Raw genomic sequence first — 14,830 nt, 5'->3', positions numbered from 1 at the left:
GCATGCTCTTTTTAAATTTGTTGGCTACAAAAACATGTATAAAAATAAGTAATACTAATATAGTAAATATTGTTTTAGAGAGAAATATAAAAGATCAAGCATTTCATTAAAGAAATGATATTTAGATGAATCAATAATATACATAAATGAGAATATGTGAACATTATATGAAGTCAGTCCAGAGAAGGAAGAGATATGAGGTGTGAACTTGGTGACTTCAATGGAGAAATGGAATTTGGTCTATTGGTGAAGGGTTGGCAGGACTGGAGTCAGAGTAGGGAAAGTGGGAGGAATCCCAGGCTGCAGAAGCATGTGAGCCAAGTCAGAGGTGTGTTTTGAGGATACAGAATACATCAGGTTGCCTTTAGAAGATTAGTGGGCATAGGGAGAACTAAGGACTGCAAAACAGACCTCATCAAGTCAGTTGATCATAATAGCCACATTGGGGCCCAAAGGCCTCCAGGGCCTCTCAAGTGATAAACAATTCTCCCTCCACTGTTATTAAAGAAGCCTTAGAAATACCCTAAGGGAAGAATTGGTGTGCTCAGTCTTAGGGTCAGGAGATGGTTCCATCTGGTATGAGTTGGTTAGATTGAACTGGTGGAGGGACAGCAGGGAGGTTGCCCCCTCCTTCTGGATTAGGGGTCTCAGCAATCTTCTCTGCTGAAGGAAGGAGCCATATGTCATCACAGCTTTTCCTAGAAAAGACCTGAAATCCATGTTTTCCTCTCCACAGATAAGTCAGGACCAAAGAGGACTCTTTCTCAGGCATTGCTAGATGCCACCTATAAGAGGATCTCACATCACCTTTGACACCAGTAGAAACTAAGGAGGTAAACACGGTATTTTCTTTACTGGCGTTCTAAGTGAGTACTGACTGAATAAGCTATTCTTCCTTCACAGTAAAAAAGACATTTTCCACTAGGCAATTCAATTAGCCCTGGGGTCCATGGTGTTGCATCCCTGTTTTGAATGTAGATATAAAATTCATGTAAGAAGATATTTTATCACTGAGTAAGTCTTTCTCTATTACCCATCCATCCACCAAACTATACCCAGCATGTCACAAAATATTCTCACCTATCTCCCTTACTCTTCAATTGTCTGACCTTAGGGAACCCATTAAACATTTATAGAACATTTAGTTTCCTTGTGTGGGGTGAAGTTTGGTCTAATATCATTTTGAGATCCCTGCCAAAACTCAAATGCTATGATGCCAAGGATATAGTATACAAAGTAAAGTATAAGTATCAGAGTCAGGAGACAAAGAATAGAGATATGGTCAGAGTTGATAAAGATCAACCAAGGAAGACCTCTTTCAGGAGTAGACAAGAGGGACAAGAGTAGGAGGCAATGTTATTTGTGAGAAGTCAGAGTTAAAGCAATTTGTGACTTGAGACTTTGCATATAAATAATGCTGGCAAGACTTAAACTGTGGTTTTCAGGTCTCATACCACAAAATATCGATGGCTTACTATTTTTAATATGTGATAGAAGAGCCTGGAAAGCCACACAAAAATGTGTGGGAAAGATGGGCTATTGTGTGATTTCTAGTAGGAAAGGGACAGTTTGAGCTGGAGAATGATTGGGTCTGTAGAGGGAGACTGTGATGGAGAAAGGATAAGGGATGCTTTGATGCCTAGTAAAGATCAAAGTGAGTTCAGTCTTATAAAAAGTAGTAAGAGGGCTGGGGAGATAGCTCAGTCGGTAGAGTGCTTGCCTTGCAAGCACAAGGCCCTGGGTTCGATCCCCAGCACCACAAAAAAAAAAAAAAAAAAAAAAAAGTAGTAAGAGAATTCAGGCACACAATCAGACATTATAGGAGGAAGCAAAATTTGATTCAGATTGAAGAATGAATGTTCAACCAATAAAGAGGATTAAGCAAGTTTGTAGAACCTCCTTTGCTGAGACAGAATATTAAACTTCTTGGCTTGGATATGGCTTTGCATAAACAAACACTGTCATTAAATTACTGGATTGGCATGAAGGATGCAAAACTGCATGCTATTGAAGAAAATTAACATTACTTCTGATGTTAAGAGCTTTATATTTGCACAGATCATGCAGAGATATGTGGATACATGCCCATAAACAGAAATGCAGGCAGAAAAGAACACAGACAATGATGTTCAAATAAAATTAATTAAACTTTCTAATGCAGAATATCAATGGTATAAATATGCAAATGTCAAAAAGTATTGAGTGGGTTAAGGGGATTAGGAGTAGGCATTAAGTTTTAAAACAATACTCTAAAAGTAGAAAAACATAGAAAAAGTATAGAATATCAGGTGTGCATTGCCTGAAACCATGTAACCCAGTCTTGCAATCAGTAGTAGAACATTTTTACAACATCCTGAAAGTTTCACTTTCATCATCTGAATGAAGATGAGGATTTCCAGTGTCAGAATAACACTTGTTTTTAGTCAGTTGATTTTTAGGCCACACTATTTTTTTCTTTATATTGTGCCACAATCTTTCCTCCTACGTGGCTCACCAGTTGATCCTACTTTTGGCCTTTGCATAAAACAGAGGATGCTTACCACTTTTTAAGAGACAGATCTTTAAACATGGTTACATCTGTCAAGCTTATTTTAAAGTATTTACTTTTACAATCTAAAAAGGATAATTTAAAACACCTGTTTCTGATACAGAATTTTTTTTTTTAATGTTTAGCTGGTGTTTTTGTCCTTTGATTCTATGTATTTTGTCAAGTGTCCAATCAAGACTCCTGCCAAAAGTTTGCAAATTATTCAGTTTTCTACCTGACCAGTGCAGATTGTGTCATATGTCACTCTTATTTTATTGTGAATTTGAAGGGCAATTATTTTCCTAGAGATGGCTGGAATGAAAACGAGAGTCATTAGGAAACAATTATATCAGGCTTACAGTAATTTTTACTGTAACAATAGATTTAGGACATATGAAAAGAGATGATCATTTTGAAGCTATCATGATTATTTATGGCATATGGAATTTTGCAAAGCTTAATATTTTGATACTTTTCCTCAATATTTGGAGGATAGTAATTTGGAGGGAAATTGCTATTTTTTCCCTGTGCTCCTCTAATAAATTCTTCTGCACTCTCTCACCTGCATGCACTGCGATTCTCCACAGGAGTCTCAGTGCTGCCCAGTCCCATGGTCAGTTTGATCAGGGTCAAATTTCAAGTAGGTTTTGAGATACAGGATGAGGAATAATTTGTGGGATTTGCCAGAAGTCCAATGTTGAGTTAATGTGAGGAATAATTTGCACCTGAATAATTTGCACCTGCTGTTGACAAATGGAAAGAGCTTCCAGGGAGCTTGCAAGGCAGAAAGTTGTTTTTTTTTTTTTTCATGGTTACCAAATGTAAGAATGAGGAAACCCCAGAAAAGAGCCTAAAAAAGAGTAAAGTTTCACAAGGGACTGGGAAAGAGACATAACTGCTGCAAGTGGTTTCTGAGAGATAGACATGGGGACACACAGAGAGAACAAGGTGAGCTTTCCCAAACAAAGGGAGTCACTGACCTCTGTCTCTGGAGAAGTTTAACACGACACTTCAGTGGGGTATGGATGCTGTGATTCTGCAGATTTGAGCCTATTCCCAGAAGGACCCTGGCGATTAGGAAGCAGAACACAAATCAAAATAAATGATCACAAAGAAAGCAGATTGATGTCAAGGACTCAGGTAGAAGAGAGTCAAAGATGATGGATAAGGAATAGAAAAAGCTTTGACCCTTAGTGTATGTAGCATTGGGCTTTTCTTATAGTTCAGATTCCAAAAAATAGACAAGATTACTTTTTAAATTTATTTACTTATTTATTTTTTATTTAGGGGTGTTGGGAATTCAACCCAGGGTCTACTACATGCTGAGCAAGGGTTCTGCCACTGAGCTACATTTCCAGGCCCTCAAAAGCACCAGATCTCAAGGAACCAAGATTATATTCACATCTCACTTTTGTAAATAAGATTAAAGTTCTGTAAGACTTCAGGTCTTTCTAAGGTCTATTAAAGAGATTGTGCAGATTGATGCTGCAGGTATCAGGGACTTTTCATGCCAGTCATTGTTGTATGCACTAAAACTCTAAACATGAACACAGTGAACACAGCTCTGTTCTTTTAAGTTCAGTGTGGTGGAATAGGAAAATAAGAAGTAATCAGAACTTAAAGTGAAACATAGTAATGTGTATATGGGACAGTCCTTTGCTCCCTATGATCACATAGCAAGGAGATTTAACTCAGGCAAGTGTGGTCAAAGATTACCTCTAAGAAGATAGTTTCTTAGCACTATTGACATTTTGGGACCAGATGATTTTTGTGCGCATCAAGCCAAGGATGGGATATCTTATACAATTATAAAAGGTGCAGAAAAACTATTGGCTTCAACACATTCAAAAGTATCTGTAGACCTTGGCAAATGTCTCCTGAGGTGTAAAATCACTCCTGGTTGAGAACCACATCTTAGATGATGAGGCATGTAAGGTGTGCTAGAATAAAGTGGAGTATAGAAGATGATAACTAGTTTTATGACTTGGTGGACTGTGTAGATGTGGGGCCTTTTCCTGAGGATAGTACACAAGAAGGAGAAACAGTCTTGGAGGAGGAAGATGTTTAATTTCATGTTAAGACATGCTAATTCTGTGATGCCCAGGGACAGCCAAGTGGAGATGATCAGCAAGAAGATGGTGTTTTATGGATAGTCCTTGTTATCATTAAGGGTACATCGAGGCCAACAGATCAGGAGCTGTTGTAACTTAACCAATACTTCATTACTCACAGTTCTCAAGAGGAAGGGGCATGGTGTGCTGCAGGAAGCCACATAGTGAAGCACCAGGTTTCATCAGGAAGCAGGAAGAGTGAAGGAAAATGCAGACGAGAGCTATGATTGTGGTTGCCATAGAAAGAAAAAAGACAGGTGACACAATGTACACATCTTATAACATACTAGTTTGAATAATTTCAGCACGCTCTGGAGCATAAAGGCTGTCCTTGTTTTCTGGTACTTAGCTATGGGGTTATTAAGGCAGGTGGTTAGTGTCCAAGAGTTGAGAACACAATAAAGCAGGTGGTTGGAGTATGGATTCTGAATCGGTTGGTTTGCAATTGAAAGTTCTGCTTTCAGCAAAGTCCTTTAATATCTCTAGTTTCTGTGATCATTGAGAGAGGCAGTTCCCCTAAGGTCATTCAAACCCAAATATCAAAGCAACAGAAATACCTAAAATAAAGTGTCATGCTTAATACAGAAGGATTACAGAAATGTGGAGTTCATAAGTGAGACTGTAAGTAGAAAAGTACACGTGGGTGTTGTCAAGACAGTGATGCTTTGATTCAGTTCCCTGGAGTTGATGCATATTCCAGGAAGCTTCTGTGGAATGTGAGAGAAGAGCTTTTGGGTAGAACTTGAGGAGGAACCAAAGCACGCAAGGAAGGATGCACACTGAAAGAAGAGTACACAAAAGACATTAAGAGATGACCAGAGAAGGAGGAGGATATCAAGGAAAGGGAAAAGGTTTACTGTAGTAATGGACAGTAGTCAACATGTAAAATGCTATGACCAAGTAGAAACCTGAAAATGTTCGCTGTGTTTTTCTACAAAAGTATTGAGTACAAAAGCAATATAGCAGTGAGTTGAGGAGTGAGTGGAATGAGAAGTAGTAGTAACACTTAGGAAAGGACTCTTTTTGTCTTTTAAATATTTTTTAGATGTTGGTAGACTTTTACTTTATTCATTTATTTTTATGTGGTCTTGAGATTTGAACCCAGTGCCTCATGCATGCTAAGCAAGTGCTCTACCACTGAGCCACAACCCAAGCCCCCAGGAGAGAACGCTTGATAAGCTGTGAGAGTAGAAAAGAGATTAAAGTAACTTTTAGTTACTTAAGCATCTTAAGAGCCTTTTAGTTACTTAGGAGCCTTAAGAAGAAGAGGTACATATGTTTTTAAATTGGAGAGTTCTTTTCAGTTGAGAAAAAGCCAGTGGAGAGAGGGATGTTAAAGATACAATAGGAAGATTGTGAATTTTTAATCATATTGAGTGGCTGCTTGGATTTTTTTTTTTTTTCTGCAGAATTTTCTAACGCAATTTTGTTAACAGAAACTATAGAGAAATTCATTCTTCCAGAATTCAATGGGCAGGACTGTGACAAGTTTAAAAATATTAGCAAGAGATTGACATGATGGATCAAGAAATAAAAGAAACAAAGTGGAAATAGGAAGCTGATAGAAATAAAGGTTCAAAAGATTATAGATGGGAAATTTAGACAGTGGCGTCATTAAATAAAAACTTGGTTTAAGATTCTGTATGAAAGAGTCATGGATTAGATGGCATAGAGAATATGAAGAAACAACCCTTTGGTTTCCCTGCTAACTTGAGAGACCAAGGTTCTAGTCTGTGCTTGCACATTGTAGAATTCAGCCATCAGTGGACACTGTTGATTTTGTTGAGTTTTTGGTCAGTACACTCCCAAGGTTATCATGGTCTTCTAGTTTTCTAAGAAGTAGCTGCAAAGTTAAGTGTGGTCCCCTCCATTCTATATTCTTCCGACTAAATTGAAGGTAAATTCAATATTCCTGGTTCAATATTACCTTAATATATATCTACTATGCTGGCCATTTATTTGTTTTCAGAGTTCAGAATCATCATATCAAAATCCTTTTGGATTACTATTCAATCATTTGTCATTTTATTTATGTTTTTAAACTTTAGTTCCCTTGTATATTAAGCATATCTGTATTTCACTAAAAATGTCATTGATTAAAAACATAAAATGGGAATGATAAAAGCCCTTGTATCAATAAAAGAAACAGTGTAGATATGCTATTTCCCTTGTGTTTCACAGGAAACAAATAGTTCTGAGACATTTATGTGCTTCGGGCATGGTGCCAAGGTAGGAAATGCATCAACTCATGTAACAATATTTGTTGAGAATCTATTCTCCAGGCACTGTGCTGGGAAATGGGCATACTTTAATGGTGAACAAAAGCAAACCCATACTAAGGTAAAGATCAGTGTTGTAGACAGACAAGTTTTAACAGGCACATAAAGACAAGAGTTTCATGTGCTTTTTCATATTAGGAATATTAAAAAAAAAAAAAAAAAAACAACCTAAATATACAATCAGTAAAGTTTGGTAAGTGAGGGGGGAAGTAGGTAAAGGAGACAGGAGGTAGTTAGTGAACAATGTATATATGTGTTAAAATATCTCACTGAATCACACCAAAATGGACAATTTGTACATACTAATCAAAATAAAATAATGTTAAACATAAAATATTAAGACACTGTATCCTATATATTTATTTTAATGTACAAAGCACATTATGTAATTTTCAAACAATCAAAATCATTTGAAGTAAATTATTTCCTGTGCTTTACAACTAAGTAAACTGAGACTTACAGAAGTGAATTTTTCAGAACAGCTAACAACATTCATCAGTGGTAGTTGATCAGTAGGGACTTGATATGTGCACTACTATGCTGCTCATTCAAAAATCAGCTTTGATATATTGGTTGGTCAACATGCAAATTAATACTTTGTTTTTATCATTCATATTTTCTCCATATTTTCCACAAGCACATCATAGATGGCATCTAAATTTCTTATTAAAATGATTGATCCAGCATTGATGATGATCTTCTGGTTTAGAAGACTTAACAAAAAAAGAGAAATGAATTAATTTGGCATAAGTTGCTAATATGGAGCTTATTTTGTTTACTCACTTGTTTTATTTTTTGCCTTCTGCCTTACTTCTTATAGTTTTGTTTAGATTTTTAACTACAAAAATAAAGCAACCTTTCATTTTATCCTACTTCTATGGTTGATCAATGTGTATTAGCAGTTAATATGCAGGTTTCTCAAAAGGTGATTTTCATAAAATTTGAAGGGTGAGTCAAATGTTTCACTCATCAAAATGTATATAACATCTTATAAGTTACATACATTAATTTCCCAAATGGAATTAATGCATATTTATCACCTTTATGTGTTCTCTAAAAGAAGACAATATTTATTATTATATTTACTATTACTATTTTTTTCTACCACTGAGGACTCAGAGAGAGGCAAGGACTTATAAAAAGAACATGATGAGTATGTTAAGTGTTGTAGGTAAAGTGTACAAAGAGAATAGGGCTAGAATGGAGAGGAAAACTCCTTCTGTGGAGTAACTGATGGATTTATCAGTTGAAGATGTGTTGGGGAGGGTATTCCAGGTGTGATCATTCATAATAATGCAGTGTTTGTTACTAATTGCCACCCCGAAAAGAATGGATATACACTCTTCTCAGTCCATTTCTGGCCATGGGTGGGTCTTCCAAATTTGGAGCATTGACCATATTCCTTAAGGAGAAGGAAGCAGACAAACAGGAATCCAAATTTATATCTCAGCAGTATTTTAATCTCCTAAAATGATTAGCTGATATATTAGGGAAAGAAATCAGCTAGAACTGAAGGAAACTAATGCTATGTTTCCCAGCTTGGATTTTCAAAAGTAGTTCCCATAATCTTGGTGCTGTGAGGGAAACAATATATATCATCTGTACTTTCAGACAAGGAAGGATTACATCCAAAGGATTGACAGATCTGGTAAGGTCACAAAGCAAATGAACAACAGCCCTACAGTTCAAATACAGGCCATATCATTCCTAAATCTCCTATCTAAGGAAGAATAAAAATAGAAGACTGAACAGACAGAACTAAATAGAAAAATTAAAAATAAAATCCACGATTTTGGATAATATAGGAAACAGTGAACTAAATGTTTTAAACTTATTCTTCATAGGATCCACTGAATTATCTTTTCCTATTTGGCAGGTGAAAGGCTATGGGAAGTCTCAATACCAGTTCTGGAGATGGCTTCATTTTGGTGGGCTTCTCAGATTGGCCTCAACTGGAGGTCCTCCTTTTTGTCTTTATTTTGATTTTCTACTCCCTCACTCTCTTTGGCAACACCACCATCATCATTCTGTCCCGAATAGACCTTCGATTGCACACACCCATGTACTTCTTCCTCTCCCACCTCTCCTTCCTGGACCTTTGTTTCACCACCAGCACTGTGCCCCAGCTTCTAATCAACCTTCATGGACTGGACCGGACCATCAGCTATGGAGGGTGTGTGGCCCAGCTCTTCATCTACCTTGCCCTGGGCTCCACTGAGTGTGTGCTCCTGGTAGTGATGGCCTTTGACCGCTATGCAGCCGTGTGCCGTCCACTCCACTACACAACCATCATGCACCCTCTTCTCTGCCAGTCACTGGCTATCACATCCTGGGTAGGAGGATTTATGAACTCTCTGATCCAGACAAGCCTCATGATGGCCATACCGCTCTGTGGCCGTCGACTGAACCACTTTTTCTGTGAGATGCCTGTATTCCTGAAGTTGGCTTGTGAAGACACAGGAGGCACAGAGGCCAAGATGTTTGTGGCCCGAGTCATAATCTTGGTTGTGCCTGCAGCCCTGATTCTAGTCTCCTATGTGTATATTGTTCAGGCAGTACTGAAGGTCAAATCAATGGCTGGGCGCAGAAAAGCTTTTGGGACATGTGGGTCCCACCTGCTGGTAGTTTTCCTCTTCTATGGCTCAGCCATCTACACGTACCTCCAACCTATTCACAGTTATTCTGAGAAGGAGGGAAAATTTGTTGCCCTTTTTTACACAATAGTTACTCCCATTCTCAATCCTCTGATTTATACTCTAAGGAACAAGGATGTGAAAGGGGCTCTGTGGAAAGTGCTAAGAAGAGGCAGAGACTCAGGTTAAGGTGAGAAAAGAGAATCAGTAAAATTTTAAGTCTCAGACCATGGATCCTCTTTTGTTCCTTGGAAGACTGTTGACCATTCACAAACAGTCCTCTCTGGTTTTAGTGCCCTCTTGGCTTGAATGCTAGACACAGGGACCTCTGGGGACTCTTTCTAGTTAATTTCCTGTGGCTACTGTGCAGCTAGGAGTAAGTGTTGATTTGCATCATAACTTTCCAAAGGAATGAGGCTGGGAAGTAGGTGTACTGTGGTCACATGTGGAGATGGGCTTGAATTCTCATCACACCTAAGAGTTATAGAAGACTTAATGGAAGAACAACATCTTTTCCAAAGTTAACAATTCACAATATGGTGCCATGGTCAATGGCACTGTGTCCAAAGGCAGAGGAGCTGTGTTCACCCTGCTTTTCTAATTAGCTATGACCTTGTCATATCTCCTTATTTTTCAGAGCTCATTTCTATGTTCTTATACAGTAGTTACCCTTCCAAGATACTTGGAACAAACAAGGATATCACAAACAAATGTACTCTTTGGAGCATATAGAGTTTCAGATTTGATGCCATTTACCTACTTGGAAAAAATAGCAGAATAATTAGGGGGACCTAGAGTAAAGGAGACATCGACATCTCATTTGCATTGAGTTTCAGTTGTGCTACGGTGTCATAAATGAAATACTGTCCATGTAAGACAGAATGGAATAGATATGAAGATAGCATAAAATAATGAGCCATGAGGAAATGACAGGAAAGAAGAATGAAAGGGAATGGTATAAATGTAAAGAGAGAGAGAGAGAGAGAGAGAGAGAGAGAGAGAGAGAGAGAGAGAGATGAGTGAGATCTGGTAGGCCATAGTAAAAGTTTCTAGAAACTTTGGACAGGAGTGTGAAGACAGTGGTAACTTGAAATTTCATCGCTATCAATCATTCCATGAGTTTAAACAGTAGATTCATGTCAAAAACCTTTCCAAGTCCTGGTAAATTCCATGATAAGTGAAATACCTTTTAGTTCAATAACAATAACTTATTTGTATAATATTTGAACATTTTCTTGCATAAATCACTATTGACCACAACATTGTGAAAGTTTGGTTTTATTATTTTTTCACACAAACCAATATACCCTATAATAAAATTTCTCATTTCTTGAATGCTTACTATAGCACTATGCTGTATAATTATACTACATTGTCCCACAATTCTTTCATTTAAAAACGTAGCTATTATTCCCATCTCCCTATTAATTTTAGTCATCAAGAGACTGAGAGATAAGTAATTATTTTGTGTAACTGGACTTAAGTATGCAGGCATATTGAAAGTAGATTGTAGCATACTAAATCTGACTTATCCTAAGGTTCCATATTTTTTATTTATTAGCTGAAGGCACTGAAGGACAATTTGTATAGAGCAAATGTCTGTATATCTTATGTTCTGTATCAAGGTCTAAACAATTCAAGAGCAGGAATTCATCTAATGAACAAATGGGAATTATTTGAACTAGCAAGATATGACTTAATAAAATTATTTTGTGGTTAATGTGTTCTTCTTTTACTTGGCATGCTGAGTTTATAGTCATTCAGTTATATTTAAAACAGCATATTTCTTAGCTGATCAATTTTAAGAGGCCACTGAAGCAACTGCGCACAGAATCCATTTATTGTAGTCAACTTTTTTCATTGCTGTGACCAAAAAACCTGACAAGAGTAAATGGGGAGGAAAAGTTTATTTGGAGTTCACAGTTTCAGAGGTCTTAGTCTGTAGATGGTTGAATTCATAATTCTGGACCCAAGGTGAGGCAGAACATCATAGTGGAAGAGAATAGAAGAGGAAAGCAGCTCAGCACATGGCAATGGGAAAGCAGAGAGAGTTTTAGTCCTAGGGAAAAAATATAAACCCCAAAGGCACGCCCCCCCCAGTGACCTACCTTCCCTAGCCAAAACTTAACTGCCTATAGTTACCACCCAGTTAGTCATATCAAGTGGATTAATCCACCAATTAGGTTACAGATATCATAATCTAATAATTTTACCTCCATACCTTCTTGCATTTTGCCACACATGAACTTTTAGGAGACACTTCATATCTAAACCATAACATACTGTCTCTAGCCACCAATGACCTATATCACAAAGCAAAATACATTTAGTCCATTTCCAAGAGTACCCAGTAATATTAACATTTCTGGTATTATCCAAAATTCCAAGTCCAAAGGCTCCTGAGACACAAGTCAAACCCCTAGCAAGAGCCCCTGTAAAAATCAAAAGCAAGTTACATATATCCAATATATAACAGTACAGAGGAAACACCTCCCTTCCACAATAAAGGAATAGGGGCATAGAAAGAAGTGATTAAATCAAAGAAAGACCAAAATACAGCTAGGCAAACAAGTCCTGTAGTTCCATGTCCAGCATCTGGAGCACATGGCATCATGGTGTTCTCTCCAAAGCTTGTGTAATTCCACCCATATGGCTTTACTGGTTTCAGTCCACATGACCTCTCTTGGCTTGTTTCAGTTCAATTCCGGAAGCTTTCCTTAGCAGATATCCCATGTCACTAGCATCTCTTAATCTCAGAAGTCACCATTGCAGCCTCAGCTTTCTTTTCACATCTTTGTGCATTACCCTCCCAAGTGCAGCATTCAGGAATTTTGATCCTGCTACACTTTACCTGGGCTCCCAATTCTTCCCTTGAAATCTTGGTAGATGCTTTATAGACCCCTTAAATCCAGCATCTGGTATTCCTGCAGAACAAGCATCATGTGGTTGACTACAAGGTCTGCTGCCAGCTTGAGCAGTAGTCAAGCCTTCTGGGATCCCAGCTGCAGCAACCTCTGAGCACCTGAGTGGCTAAGCATGATGAGACAACTTCTTAGGCCCCTCTGTGCAAGCAGGATGCCCCACTGCTCTCTTCTTAATGGAATTGTTACTTTTACACTCTAGAGCTCAAGATGGGTTTGGTATTATCAGTTCCTAAGAAGCCCTCAAGTCATCTTTCCTATTGTCTCTGGGTAAAGTATTTAGCATCTTTTTAGAGGCAGTAATGTCTTTAACAACCACAACTTCCTTAGCTCCATCTTGCTTGCACTTTTCTGTCAAACTTCAAGTTTTGTCAAATCTTTCTGCTCTGCTTTCTGCTCCTGATTCTCACTGTAAACTTGGCTAAAAATTGCTAGCAATATCCATGCCATTGCCTATATTCTATGCTAACCTGGAATTTCCTAGGCCAAATTAATTAGTTCATCACTTTTAAATTCAGCCTTACAAAAAGTCTCAGGACATAAGCAACTTCTTTGCCAAAACATAGCATGAATGACCTCTAGTCCAATTTCCAAGAGTCCTCCTTTTCTCCTGAAATCTCATGAACCCAGTCTTTACTATCCATAGTCTTATCAGCACTCCTATTCACAGCTACCATCAGAATCTCCTACAAAGCTTTACTTAAAACATTCTAAAACTTTTCCAGTTTGTATCTCTAAACTTTCCAAAATTTTTCAATAAACTCCAGAAAGTTCCAAAAGCTTCTGAACTAAATGGTCAGGTTAGTTACAGAAATGACCACACTTCCTGGTACCTAATTCTGCTTTAGTTCAGCTTTTTGTCACTGTGACAAAAAGACCTGAAAAGAACAGTTAGAGGAGGAAAAGTTTAGTTTGGGTCTACAGTTTCAGAGGTCTCAGTATATATACAGCTGACTCCATAACTCTGTCCCCAACATGAAGCAGAAAATCATGGTGGAGGAGTATGGCAGAAGAAGGCAACTAAGGACACAGTAATCAGGTAGGAGGTGGGTGGGAGGAAGAGAGAGAAAGAGAGAGAGAGAGAGAGAGAGAGAGAGAGAGAGCACTCCACGCACACCAGGGATAAAATACAAATCCCAAAGCCATGCCTCCAGTGACCTACCTCCCCCAATCACAACCCAACCTGCCTAAAGTTGCCACCCACTTAATCCATACCAGTGGATCAACCCACTGATTAGGTCATAGCTGCCAAAATCTGATAGTTTCACCTCTCAATATTCTTGCATTTTCTCACAATGAACTTTTGGAAGACACCTCATACCTAAACCATAATACAGTTGTTTTGTGAAAATAAAATTTTTGACTCAGTCAGATGCCATCTCCATGTTAACCTATACCTGTTAGGTTTCTTGAACTTTCCCATCCATAGCAGTGACTCATTGATTGTCAGAGTTCATTGGTCCCCACAACTCTGCCAGATTCAGTGAACAATTTCCAGAGGTGATTTCCTACACAGAGCCAAATATTAACATCTTGACGCATGAATTCTTTGCCTTTTAAAGTCTACTTGGCTACCATTTGAAACCTATTGCCATTTGTTCTTTAGCTGATAAACAACCTGAATGAGGTTTTAAACAAGAATTAATAGAACATGTAAGACCTTAAATTGGGGATTAGCTATGAAAAAGAGGGAGACTTTGAGGGAAAAGGATTGTGTAGGATTGGCTCTTTAGAGAAAAATATTCAGAGATAATTTTGTAGAGAAGACAAGAGCCTAGAGATATTTCAGTGAATTCAAGGAAAAGCTGTTATTACAGATTGAAATACATTCCTAGGCATCATAACTTATTTTTGTTATAAGAATTTTATTATTCTAACATCACTTGTAACTAAAATCCATAGTATAAGATCAAGAACAAGAGAATGGTGCTCACTCTTGTCACACTTGTTCGAAATAATACTCAAGCTTTAGTTAGGGCCATGAGGCAAGAGAAAGACATAAAAGGCATCCAAATAGAAAAAGCAAATGGAATTTTCTGTTTGCAAATGATATGATCTTATGCAGAAAATCCTATAGACACTACCAAAAAACTATCAAAACTAGTGTATGAATTCAGTAAAGTTGCAGGAAAAATCAACATCTTAGATGACACAAATAAATTGAAAAAAAAAAAAAAACTTCTATCATGGATTAGAATTGATGTTGTCAAAATGCCCATACTATCCAAAGTGATCTACAGATTTAATGCAATCCCCATCAAAATTCCAAAGGAATTTTTCACAGAAACAACATCCTAAAATTCATACGGAACTACAAAGAAAATCAATTAACCAAAGCAAACGTGAGCAAAAATAAAGT

The 14,830-nt window shown here is 37.7% G+C and overlaps 1 protein-coding gene across 1 annotated transcript; it reads left to right on the top strand.

Annotated features, from left to right (window-relative positions):
* Positions 1–8,803: 8,803 nt before the first annotated feature.
* LOC306663709 (olfactory receptor 2Y1) lies at positions 8,804–9,739 on the top strand (the record flags this gene model as incomplete). The annotated part of the gene is made up of 1 exon (XM_079144255.1): positions 8,804–9,739. The coding sequence occupies one exon, from the start codon at positions 8,804–8,806 to the stop codon at positions 9,737–9,739; it is 936 nt and encodes a 311-aa protein (XP_079000381.1).
* Between the last annotated feature and the right edge of the window lie 5,091 nt (positions 9,740–14,830).

Source organism: Sciurus vulgaris (genome assembly GCF_902686455.1).
Source record: "Sciurus vulgaris genome assembly, chromosome: 6".
Classification (NCBI taxonomy): Eukaryota; Metazoa; Chordata; class Mammalia; order Rodentia; family Sciuridae; genus Sciurus; species Sciurus vulgaris.
Note: the sequence above shows the minus strand (reverse complement) of the source record. Positions and strands in the feature narration are given on the sequence as shown.